We start from the raw sequence: 13158 nt of genomic DNA, 5'->3' as shown, positions 1-13158 counted from the left end.
GCAATCCTGGACTTAAATCTAACCAACAGAAAAGAACTGGCTGATGAAGGAAAGTGCCGGGAGCTTTGGAAGAAAGTTGATTATGTCATTTCAGAATTTGTGACAATGAGGACTGTGAAAGCAAAGCACAATCAGAGATGTAGCCTGGACTTTAGGAAAGCTGATTTCAAAGAGCTCAGAGAAAAGCTGGTTAGGATCCCATGGCAAGACATTCTGAAAGGGAAAAGAGTTCAAGAAAAAGATTTTAAAACAATGAAATAGTGGAGGCAGAATCACAAACCATTCTCTTGAGAAGGAAAAAGGGGAGAATTGTCTGATGAGCTGAGATATGAAAGAGCCCGTGGAAGAGAAAATAAAGGGGAGACATGATGGTGGTCTTCAAACATCTCGAGAAGCTGTCACAAAGAAGATGGAGCACAATTATTCTCTGTTGCTTCAGAGGGCAGGACTAGAACCAATGGGGGGAAATGGCAAGGAAGTAGACTGTGGAGGAGGAACTTCCTAGTGGTAAGAGCATTTCATTAGTGGGACAGACTGCTCCAGCAGGTGGTGGGCTCTCCTTCACTGGAGGTATTTAAGCAGAGGCCGGATGGGTTGCTGCAGTTGCATCCTGCATTAGAGATCTTGCATTGAGCAGGGGTTCAAGTGGAAGACCTCCAAGTTCCCTTTCATTCTATGACTGGGAATAGCAGCAGGGTGGTCACTTAACTTGCAATGGGATTTAATTCCACCTGTTGCCAGACTCACCATCAGATTCTGTTCTGGCTCTGTTGTGGAATCAGACCATTCCCAGGAGGCCAATATTTTGTAAGTAAAAAATTAACATTAAAGAGCAGAGAGGATAAACCCAATCCTATAATCTGTTTGCTATGGAAATTGAAGAATAGGCTATGAAATTAGCAAGCAACAGACCCAAAGGTTTAACTATCTGGAATGGAGCACCTTAAAAAAAATTTTTTTTAATCCAATTCATGCAGCAGAAGGGGGCAAACAAAATAGCCAAGTTAACAGAGAAAGTATAGAAGTAAGCTTCCTAATTCCTCCATCCAAGCAAACTCATTCTCACATGTCACATCAGCATGTCAACAAATTGGACCTGAGAATGCAAGGACTGATTGGGTCACCAATGGTTAACCCTCTTAAGGATAAGTACATCACGAAAAGCTAAAACCTAATTATGCTTTTGGGGGGCACTTTTGTTTTTACTGCATTTTCAATGAGCAAAACTGACTCTATCTGAGATGAAAGCTAAGTTCTTATGAGGAACAGCTCAACACAGAAACGCAGAAGCTGAGTCAGAGAGGGTCATCAGGAAGTTCAGGACTGTCAGCAGCCTGCAATAAAATACTTGGATACTCCAACAATAGTTCAGAGCCTAAGCATTGAAGTCAACATGCCAAGGCAATATAAAGGTCATAATTTTAGCAGTATGACTTGTCATCAGGTGTTTCATTAGTCACTACTAGCCAAAGAAACACTTTTCCACTTAGTTGAACTTTTCTCTTTAGAAAGGAAATCAAAGAATATTCCAGGTACTGGCTAAGCTTTATACCAAGGGTGTAGGACTTTAGGTCTAAACATGCAAAGGACTGCAGCTTTTAAGAAGATGCATCGCACTGTTGGCTCATATTCAACTTGTGACCCACTAAAACACCTAGACCCTTTCCACATTTACTACTGCCAAGCCACGTTTTGCCCATCCAATACTTATGCCTTTGATTTTTTTTTGTACCACATATATACACACACATACACACACACACAAAATATAAAGGTCGTTTGGCATGACTTATTTGTGATAAAACCGTGCCGTTTCCTAGAAATCAATGTATTCTATTTTATATGCTCACAAAGTGACTCGTAATAATCTGTTCTAGAATTTTGTCTATTATCAACGTGAAACTGACCAGTTTGTAGTTTCTCAGATATGCCCTTCCTCACCAACTTTTTTTTAAAGATGGAGACAACTTTTGCCCTTCTGCAGTCTTCCAGCACCTCACCTGTTCTCCCATTCATAAAGACTGCAGACAATGGCTATGAAATAATGTCTGTAAGCTTCTTTAGCACTGTGGAATGTAATTAATCTGACTCTTGATAGCTGAACTCATTTAAAATAGCTAAGTGTTCTCTAACCATCTCCTTACCTAACCTAGCAAGTCCCTCCTCATATAAAGTGTTCTGTGTGTCCTAGGTTGAACACAACCCCCCTTGTGGGAGAGGACTGAGGCAAAATTGGAGTTGAGTAGTTCCACCTTCTCTTCAAATAGCATCTCTTGAGGAGTATGATAAGGACCGATGGTGCAGGAAGGAGGAGAGCAAGAGAAAGTACTGTTGTGAGAATGGAAGCCTACTCACGTGGTGTTGGTTGTAGCCCAATAGAAATAATTCCCTTCCCCACGGCTTCTTTTTGGCACAGGGGAGAAACTACCATTAGTGCCAATGGCAGCTTCTCTCCAATACCAAATAGCACGCAATTTTCACCGGGACCGCAGCACGGAGAAAATGGTTACCCCTCCCCAACACGTGTGACACAATTCCAATCCTGATTAGGGACCCTTGTGGCTGCTATTTGAAGGTTTAAAAATGAATAAGCACCAAATTATTTGTATAAAGTAATAAATAGTTTATCCCTAAGATGCACAAGGGAAAACCTATAGCAGGGCCTCTTTAGCTATTCACATGGCATGGTGGTAGTGATGGAGGGCAGTAAAAGAGACCTTTAGTTGTGTCTTGAAATGAATGCTGCTGTAGGTCTTTAGAGGAAGAGAATTATACATATGTAATAAAAAGGGATAAAATGCTGAAGGGAGCGAGAGTGAAGGTTTTATTAGACTGTAGAGATCTAAAGCTATGTAACAGCTTTGCACATGCATATACAACATATACGTGTATATTGTTTGTGAGATGGTGGCATGGAGTTGGTATGGGCATAGGCCAGAGGTAATCAAGACCTGCAAATAAAAGTTTGCAACAACATAGCAGTAATGCCTATACATGGAAAGTTACAAAAGAAGTACCTAGCAATGTATAAGAATATGGAAATGTCAGTTTCTATGTTTATGGCCAAATACAAAAAAATAACATAGGTAAAGTTCAAGAGGTTTTGATGGAAACCAGTATTATTTGGGAAAGGGCATAAACAGCTTGCATAGGTAGAAGGTGGGTTCCACTTGGAAAAGGCTGGAACAACGTAGGAACAACAACCTATCAAAAGTCCTTTCTCTTCTCCCAGGCATTTTAACAGCATTTTAACAGCATTTAATAACGTTAAGTTTGTTTTAATGGACCCCAGAATTGTTGTTTTAAATGAATACTGTTGTTTTTATACTGTTTTTATGTTTTTTAAATTTTTTGTATACTTTTAATGTCTACTATTTTTAATTGTTGTAAACCGCCCAGAGAGCTTCGGCTGGGGGGCGGTATATAAATGTAATAAAATAAATAAATAAATAAATAAATAAAAGTCCAAACATATGCCATGTCTAACTGGGATTTAATCTGTGCTAACGGATTACTGATCAATGAAATGGTTAAGATTGGGAGGTGTCACTTTTAAAATCTACATATGGAAATCTAAGAAACAGAAGTCCTAATGCTGATGGGTGCAACTGGCCAAACCTAGAGAAGTTTGCAAGGCTATCATTTAATTTTCCTTCATTATTCTACTATGTGAGTATAAGATTTCTATTTCTGTCTAATACGTTTTATTTTGATTCATTTTAAAGAGTCTGTGCCATTCAACTCAATAATATAGTCAGCTATCAAAAACCAAGTATTTCCCCTGCACAGGAATATCAGTAGGACACCTTGTACAGTTAAATGGACATTCAAATTGTTTCACCTGCATCCTGTATGCTGTCACTAGTTAAAATAAATCCCTACTTCGTGACAATGACAGCAGCAGCAAGAGGATATGTCAGCCTAAAATCTGATGGGCTGTTGTAAACCTCTTTTAAAATAAGGACATTTAACTTACTGCTACTCACCTTTACGCAGGAGTAAATGACAGAAACAAATACTACTGTAGTCAGGATCACAAAACAGGTCAGGTAAAATCCCAGCATAAACACGGAGCTGAAACCAGAAAACACAACATGCAAAATGGGCATAATAATGAAAGGCCCTAGAATATAGGCATGCAGGAGTCCAATCCAACAGTTCATTTAAATTATGAACACACGGCAAAGAAACGCACAAGGTCCATCTTCGATAGCAAACAACATCCTGCTGGCCTTATCACTCTGAGAGTGGAAAAAATATTTTATGATTAGAGTAGGCTAATTCTCAAGTTAGCAGTAAGTGAAACAATAAACCTGGAAGGCAGTTTAGTGAATTTGATAATGGAAGCACGGGCAGCCAAGCACTGTGCTCAATTCACACTGCTCTTAATCTGCATGCCATATTGTATTCCAAAATCCAGAAACTATGTTCATTCTTGTTGATTCCGTTTGAAATGATCCAAAGCTTTTATGTGCCATTGTCATCATCATCATCATCATCATCACATTTAACATTAGTGAAGCACTTAAAAAAATGAGTACGGGGGAGGGGGGAACTGTCTTCTGGTGCACCACTGTGTGCTAATTTAAACAACTCTCATCACTCCTTCTGTTTACCTTTTATTTGTTATGAGTTTTTGGTAGTCTGGAGAAAAAGAAACTGATTTTATTGCCAGAGTTAGCAGCACTCAGGAGCCCTATTTCATAAAGGCAGAGAATATTTTGTGTTTCAATCTTTTTTATACTTAAAAAAAGAAAGAAAAGGGAAATACAGGCAAACATAACATCTACAAATGTAATGATGTCTTTTCATAACTCATATTACTTCTATTCAAGTGGGATGTGCAACAAAACCTTGCAATGTGGAGTGTGCCTCTTAAGCGCTCCAGCCAGCCATGCCTTATTCAGGAAACTCCATTCCATTTCCTCTCCTTCCCTATTTTTCTGTTTCTACCCCACAACAGACACTCAGTATTCAGTAGCCAGTGAGCATGCTCAGTCCTCATTGGGCTGCTTGCATTTGTTTTTCGCCCCCTAGCTTTTCCCCCCTAAAGGTTTTTTCTATGTCTGCAAATCTTGGGGCTCCCCAACGCATTCTGTTATCTCCCTCTTATTTCATAGTAGCCCTGTTTTTTAACTACACAGCCATCATAACTCAACACCCAAGCTTGCTATTTTTTATCTAACTTAGATTTGTGTTATATCCAGTACTATAAAAATCAAGGACGTGTTTTTATGTACAAAAAAAAGCTTTCATTAGTAACTCTTCTCTCTTTTTAATTGAATGTGTTAACTTGGGTTCAAGCATGTCAGAGAATATTCCATGTGTAAAATCTATGGGAAGTGAACCTTAAAATTAGCATTTAGTGTCTATCTGCACAGCATACTTATAATAGTTTCAAACTAGTATCATAGGAATTGTAGCTTGTGCTGAGAATTATGTTAGACACATGTAGTCACACAACCCCTCCATAAAAAAATTCAGTTCCTAGTTTCCCTGAGTGTCAAATTGGATGAGAGGCCAGGAGATCCATAATCAGATCTCCTGCTGCATGTTCAGCTCAGTTCAAAACAGTTGCATGAGGGAATCAGTTGGGTAACAGGAGCTAGGCGAGGGGATTTTTAACCCTTTTCCTTGTGCCATTTCCCCTGATTTAGGGCTTTTCTACATGACACATTTGTCGTGCACGCATCATTCCCTACTCACGGTTGTTTACGGGTTCTTTAAATTAGATCTTGACCCTCCAATTTCACTTCTGTGTCTATCTAGCACTTTCGGTAAGGTTTTTTTAGAGCAGGGAAAATGTGGCATTTCATTGTGAAAGTGAAAGAAAGTGCCATTCCCTCTTGTGTATTTGTGCTCTTCCACTACACTACAGTGTCACCTAGAGGTCATGTAACAGAAAAGCAGGAAAAGGGAATGCTTCTCACATAGTACTGGGATCTCAATTCTGTGACAAAACTGAAAGTAGATACAGAGGATTAACAGATTCTTCCCAGTTAACTCCTATTTCCCATTTACGCAGCTATTTCCCTGGAAGGACATATAGAAGATTCTAGTGGGGGAGGAGAGAATGGGATTTAGATTAAACATCTCATCGCTCAGTACTGTACCCCAATCCAATGTAGACTCACTTCCTCCTGCCTTGAACCAAAAACAAACAAATGAACAATCAACAGAGACCCAATTACAGATTTCCCAGTGCCTAGTTTATTTTGGCCCTCTGGTGAGGGAATGACTTCACAGCAATTTACACCTGTAACTTCAATATGTCCTTTTAGTACAACTGGCAAGGTCACTAAGTGAGGGTTGTTGTTGTTTTGGTTTTGTAATGAGTAAAACTTGCATCAGTCACAAAAACACACAAATAATCAAACATAGTTTGATTATCAAACCACATTACACACCACATTCATGAATTCGTCAGTATTTTATGGGTGTTTTTTATGAAGGCTCATGCAGAAATAACTAAATGGTGGAAGAGGGGTAGAACTTGCTTTTATACAGCCCATTAAGAAGGTCCTTTACTGCAGATGTTTGCCTGCATCACCTATTATGTTGGTGCGAGGGAACCGCTTCCACAGCACACAGAATATTCGACAAGATCAGCCATCGTCAGGTCTGCCTCTTTCTTTTTCATCAGCCCTCCACTGCTTCCTTCCTACACTGAAAAGATGCCCAGTGCATGGCCTGGCAGCATTGAGTAGATGCTTTTAACCGAACAGTGGCAGAGCAGTGGTGCCTACTGCCCCAACACAGAAGGGGGCCCTAGGAGAAGGGGGCAAGATGCTGTCTTGGGCCAGTGTTGGTACCACTGCGCTGAACCTGATTTCTCACTGCCACTGTGCAGCAGACCATGGGGTCCATGTTAAATGGGCTTGCTCAGAGTAAAACCTCCAGTTCTGTTGTGAACAGCAGTGTCGTCTTTGATGGTAGCATTTACGAGTGACAAATTTTCATGGTGGGTTATTATTCAAAAAGCAACAAACAAGCCGCACAGGCTCCCCCCACCCTTGCCCGGCCCCGGCCTTGTCCCCTCCCGCCGCTCAAGCTCATCCATAATTCAACAGCAGTGATTATCATGCTCCGTAACATTAAGGCTAACCGCATGAAAGCCAGCTGGGTTTAATGCTCTTTCCTGACTACAAAGAGCACTTCCACTTTCTAATTTATTCACCAGGCTTTTGCGGCATTCCTGCTGATTATAATAGAGAGATCACTGCCATTTTGCTGGGAGTTTTAGCTTCAGAACCCCTCCACCATCTCCGCTGGTAGCTCACGAGCATGTATAGTCTTGAAACGCAGTAGTACAGCCACTGGCCTGGTTCAGACATAAACCATTTCGGTCCAATAAGCCAGGAGGCTCTTTTGGTTGGGAACCAATTAGACTAGTGTCCACATGCTCCAACCTCACTCTGTTAGTGTCTGGGAAAGATATCGTGGTTTCTTGAACCATAGTTTTTTGTGTCGTCTGAACTGGAAAAGTGTAGTTTCAGTGCTGCCTACAAACCTGATATCTTCTTCAAAGCAAAGGAAGAGGAAGCATCTGGGCACAAGGCTTGTATCTTGGTCCAATAAACAACGGTGTATTGCCGGTGGGGTGAGGCATATGTTAGGCTTGTGGGATCTCGTTTGGTGTTGTTGTTTTTCTCTAAAATCCTGAGATCTACCAAGTGGAACCTGGTGCAAATGACTGACATTTAAGAGTCAAACTACACAATGCGTTAAATACGTATCATGCTGCTGACCCTTGCTTGCTTTCTTATGCTAAATTAAGTTCACAGGGCCCTGATCTGGATCAGGGCCACTGTGTGCAGATAAGGGAGGTTTAAACCAGGGGCGTCGAACCTCAGTCCGAATCCTACCCATGTGGGGTCCCAATTTAGCCCTCCAGGGTTACCCAGAGGGTCACGCACCATTCCCATAGCCCCACCCTCTTTCCCCCAACTTATGATTGTGTGGTCATTTCCTGGCTTTTTCCTCCATTCTAAAAGGCTGAAATGCCTCTCCTAAGGATTGTTTACTGGGTGTAGGAGCTTTAAGCTATAATAGGATGTTATTTTTTTCTATCTTGGCCCCAGCCCTTTTGCCTTTGTCCCACCCCTTTTGCCTTCAGCCTCATCCACCACTGTAACATGACTCCAGAGAGCTTTCCTGAAACTGAATTTGGCCTTTGGGTAAAAGAGGTTCAACATCTCTGGATTAAACCTTCCACCCAGACACTTTCCCCCCAAAATCCCTACCACCACCACACACACATATACTGCCCTACAGGGGCTAAAAAGAGGGAAAAGGCCACCATTTTTTCTTTTTAGCTGTATGTGTGTTGCTTCAGAGTATGCAAGAGAGAGGAGGGGGGTCAGCTGCATGCTATGTATTAAAAGTATTGTGTGGTTTGACTATTAGAATTAAAGAATTCTGAGGCCAGGGATTTGTCTGGAGTACCAGAACTTAACTCAGCTCAAAACCCTTCCACACAAAAATCCACTCCAGTTTACCCCAAATTTTTTCATCTCAGCATTATAATTTAGGGTGCAGGCAGAGTAATTTTTTTGCTCCTGTTATTACATAATTGAGAGTCAGAAATTCCTGCTCATCTATTGCAATAGATCTAGACCTACATTCTGCTTACCTCTGGTTTATTGGACTGAGACCATTACATCTGAGCAGGACCATTATGTTCTTTGGAAGTATAATTTTGTCTCCCTAGCAGCTCTTAGAGAACTTTTATACTACAGACAAGCTAATTGAATATTCATTCCCTTGTCTCAGAGCTGAGAACTGTAGCTCCGTGAGGGAAGGAGAGGGATCGCTAACCCAGAGTGGTCAGTGCTCTCAAAAAACCACAATTCCTAGAATTATCTAGTGGAAGTCATGACAGCGGCACTGGAATAAAGCCAATGTAAATTAGCAGGGTAGGATTTAGCTGGGGAAAAGTGTTCCCCAAGGAATTTATTCTGAAGCCTCACACTTGATGGCTTTCACCGTCTTCTCAAAGCTGTTAGAACAAAAGCAAAAATTAGCCACTAATGGTATTTGCAGTGTGTGTTTTGATTATGATGACTTTATGCCTGGCTGCCAAAAAAACCCACCCACTGTCAACACCTCTACTAGTTTGAACCACGACTAAGCAGAGAGCCAGTCTGTTTATTTGCACAACATTATTATGGGCAAAAGTAATAACTAGGGTACTACTCCATAGTCCATAACTCTGCATGCCAAAGTACAGTAAGAATTAAAACATGCCTGTGATTTCCAGTTTCAGCAACAGTGCAATCCTATGCACCTTTAGAAAAAAAAAAGTCCTACAACTCGCAGCATGCCCCAGCCAACCAGCCAGTCTAAACATGGGTAGAGCCATGCTCTTAGTTAAGAACTTCCAGCATTCATGGCTATCTTCACATGCTCGAAGGCTGCAATCCTATGCATATTTAGACAGAAAAAAGTCCTAAAGTGATGCTGGCTGAGGCATGCTGGGAGTTGTAGGACTTTTTTCCTGTATAAACATGCAAAGGATTGTGCCCTAACACAGCTTAAGGCCTCTTCAACATTGCTCTGGAATGCCTTAGCTAATCCATGGAAGTTTACCATAGCTGGTGCTAGAACCTGGCAATGGGCAGCTATCTGGAACTCATGCTACTTGAGGACTTTTCCAAGCAGAGCCCTGGATCCAGCTCAATCCCTAATCCACTCTCCCTGTTGCTCTCCAGGCACTCAAGAGACTACCTGGGAGGAATGCAAGCAGAGGATCCTGACGTGTGCTCAAAATCCTCCATTCTTCTGGCAAAGGGCTCCTTTCCTTGAAAACATGCACTGCTCACATTGCCCAATGTTCTTTTGGTGCTTGGGAGACAAGCCGTGAAATGTATTAAGGATTATATAACTGATGAAATCTGTAGGAGGGGGACAGATCCCCTGGGATTAGGGGTGGGCACTGTAGAATTCTTGCTTAAGGTCCCCCCCTCCGCCCACACACAAATCAACACTGGCGCTAGCTCAGCATCTGCCTTATTTATCTTGTCTACGTTACTCTGGGCATTTTACAACTCTCAGTTAAAAATGTATGAGAGTTTAACAATTCTTAGTTTATGCAACGCCTGGTTACTTGATTTTGTTACATTGCTGTTTAGAAATTAGGAATTCCACAACAGCAGTAAGGGTGAGATTGGTTTTCCCACAGATAGTTAAGACTGAATCTTTAGGCCATGTCTGGATTTGTGCTTATTTATTTATCAGGCAAAAATTCTACTCGTCCCGAAATGAACTTGATGATGGGAGCTGTGCCCAAGTTAAAGCCAAGTGAGAAGTTCCAAGAGTTGGCTCTTAGCCAATATGGAACATTTGTAACAAGTATGTTTAAACCTCTCCCTGAATTTCATGGTCTGTTGAAAAGAGATCACTTGAAAACCTGTCTAAATATCATTTAAACAAACAAGCAAACAAATAAAAAAGCAAACTCTTTACCAGCAGGGCCCTTTATCACAGATTAGTTCTGCAAGCACTTCCCTCTTAGCACTATGTACAAGATGCAAAACTTTTTTCACAAATGAAGAAGAAAAATGGAAGGCGTTAATAGTACAGAAATGTAAGTGCAAGGACAAATTAAACAGTGTCACATAACCCCAAATATCCCCCCCAATCTATTTAGTTAAGCTTGCAGTTAACAAGAGAAAACAAAACCCATCTTTTTTGCAGACCATATTGATCAGCAGAGCTACATAACAGTATGCACATTATCTATAGTCAGTGAATAAAAAGGCACTGGGATGTCTAACAAACCAAACAAAAGGCATTTCTTTTTAATGTTATTTCATTTATTAACATTAGTGAATGGATTAAATATCTTTAAACATATTAGGCCACCTGGATTTATGCTCTGATGCTTTGCATTTCATAATGATAGCACTACCACTGTAAGAATTGCTTATGATTGAAAGCTACGCCTTAGCCGGAGCTCTGCAACCACATTTAACTTCCTGTTTCCAGGCAGTGGGTGCAGAGGGATTTACGTGGGTGTGCAGATCTCCCTTCACACTTTAGCCCTACACAACATGTGCAGGCAAACATCTGCACAGGGCTACACACATGCACACACAGATATATAGATACATTCTGCCTACAGGGTTGCTCTCAGGGATAATTTCCAGGCTCCTTTAAAAGTCAGGCACATGCATTTTCATGGCTTAATAACCGCAAACTGTAACACATCAATGATAAAACTAGTGTCTATTTTTTTCTCAGAGAAAAGACTGTGGAAATCTTGTCTCAGGTTCAGCAATAGATGCATAGAATACCTTTCCATCGTTACATACAATGGATGTTTCTGTGATAACTGGCCAATTTCTGTAAAATGTCAGTAAAGCGACAAAATTGGAGAAAGTCATCATGACTGATGAATAATAGCAATTGCAAACCTGTGATCTAAAGGCTCCAAGATGCTGAGCGAAGCCAGAAAAAAACATTTTAGTAGCTTTTAATCACACATTAAAGTGAAGAGATTAGCCTAAATTTAGCTGCAAGATTCTTGGATTTTCCTTCTGTTTTCTTAAACGGAGCTGTTTAAATGTTAAGATTATGTATTTTTGGCTCCCACTGCTTTGTGGAATGAATTCTGCATCTTCTTGCATGGAGCTTTCTCTTTTGCTTGGAAGAAGAACAAGCCAGGATGAATAAATGTACTAGCTAAAGGCGTGTCAAATTTCACAGGCACGGTAGCGCATGTGCCATTTTTCTGGAGGGGGAGGGCTCAAGACAGTAGCCTTTCCAGTGTCCTGGCATCATCTTTTCCCACCCCCTTATTCTTGAGTATCTCCCCCCTTCACCCCCAACTACATTGCCTCCTTTCTATTTTACTGAACCCCATCTCCTTAGTTGGTGAGAGGGGTGGGAGATAAATGTAGCAAGTACAACACTTCACCCCACAATCCTTGAACTGAGAGGGGAGGAAGTGAGGCAATGCATCTCTGATGTGTGGCTTCTCTCTCCCCACTTCTTCTTGAAGTCAGCTCCTGAGTTAGGGGTGGGGAATTCATTTTGGACACATCCTCCCTCATTTCCCAACTCAGAAGGTTAAGTCCATAGAGAGGGGTGGGCCAGCTAAACACTGGATTCAGAATAAAACACATCAGCTGTGCATGTTTATGTCTAATGATCAAAACGGCATTCATTCTGAATGCAAGGGCTGTGTTCTTTTCCTGTGCAAATAATCGTCTCTTATTAAATTATGATATCCTTGACAGAAAACCACATTCCTCCAAAGCAGAAGTACATAACCATGGAGTACAATGGTACAGCAATAACCAATGTTGCATGACAATGTCAAAGCAAATGAATATGTACAATAAGCATTGTGTTTGTCACACAAGCATGCACGATAGAAAACAACTTGCTTCACTTTAGTGTAATGAAGCCAGATGCGATAAAAAGCAAGACAGATGATACAAGGAAAGGTACAAAGGTGCACTTACTGTGGCACAATTGTGATTTGAACAAAGCAGATGAAGAGGAAGACTAGCGAGGCACAAGTCACATATGCACCAAATCGATCATCCACCTGTTTGGAGTACTGCAAGGAAAGAAACCATTTGTTACGCACAGAATTTTCAAATTAAGGTCTCCCCGGAGTGGGAAGGAACTTGTAGCTCTCCAGTTCTTCTTAGGACTCCAACTCCCATCTGTCCTAGCCAGCAAGGTCAGGAATGATGGGAATGGTAGTTTAGAAACATTTGGAGAGCCACAGGTTGCCCACTACCTTATCTAACTTGCATTTTTCTAACATATTGTCTAACGTATTTGCTTTGCCTGTTTGCTATGCTGTTAGCTTCCATTGCTTCAGATTGGTAATAGGAAAGTCTGTAATGGAAATCATCTCTGACTGCCTTCATAGGCATCCCTATGAATTCATATACTAGAATTGCTTGTGAAGGATGGCACGGACCTCACACACAACCTACATGTATCCAATGTCAAGATTGCTTTCTTCAAGAACCCTATGAAAATGTCCTTCACTGGTGTCATCCTCACAGAACAACCAGGAAAGGGACCTGTTTGCACACACAAATCTAACTAATCTAAAGAAGTAAGCTTTCTCTAATGGCTAGGGAGAAATGGTGAAAAATAGGTAAATAGGCCCTTATCAGAGCATCTGAAAGCCAGCTA

At 41.1% G+C, this 13158-nt stretch overlaps 1 protein-coding gene across 1 annotated transcript in view; it reads right to left on the bottom strand.

Annotated features, from left to right (window-relative positions):
* Positions 1 to 13158, bottom strand: part of ADCY5 (adenylate cyclase 5) — a 240623-nt gene that overhangs the window by 29762 nt on the left and 197703 nt on the right. Inside the window, exons 11-12 of the mRNA XM_063116673.1 lie at positions 12468 to 12565; positions 3987 to 4074 (exon numbers count right to left, since the gene is read on the bottom strand). Coding sequence (XP_062972743.1) covers positions 3987 to 4074; positions 12468 to 12565 — 186 coding nt within the window. The remainder of the gene's footprint in view (positions 1 to 3986; positions 4075 to 12467; positions 12566 to 13158) is intronic.

This window comes from Elgaria multicarinata, chromosome 2 (assembly GCF_023053635.1).
Source record: "Elgaria multicarinata webbii isolate HBS135686 ecotype San Diego chromosome 2, rElgMul1.1.pri, whole genome shotgun sequence".
Taxonomy (NCBI): Eukaryota; Metazoa; Chordata; class Lepidosauria; order Squamata; family Anguidae; genus Elgaria; species Elgaria multicarinata.
The sequence above is the reverse complement of the archived record's forward strand: the minus strand, read 5'-3'. Positions and strand labels throughout refer to the sequence as shown.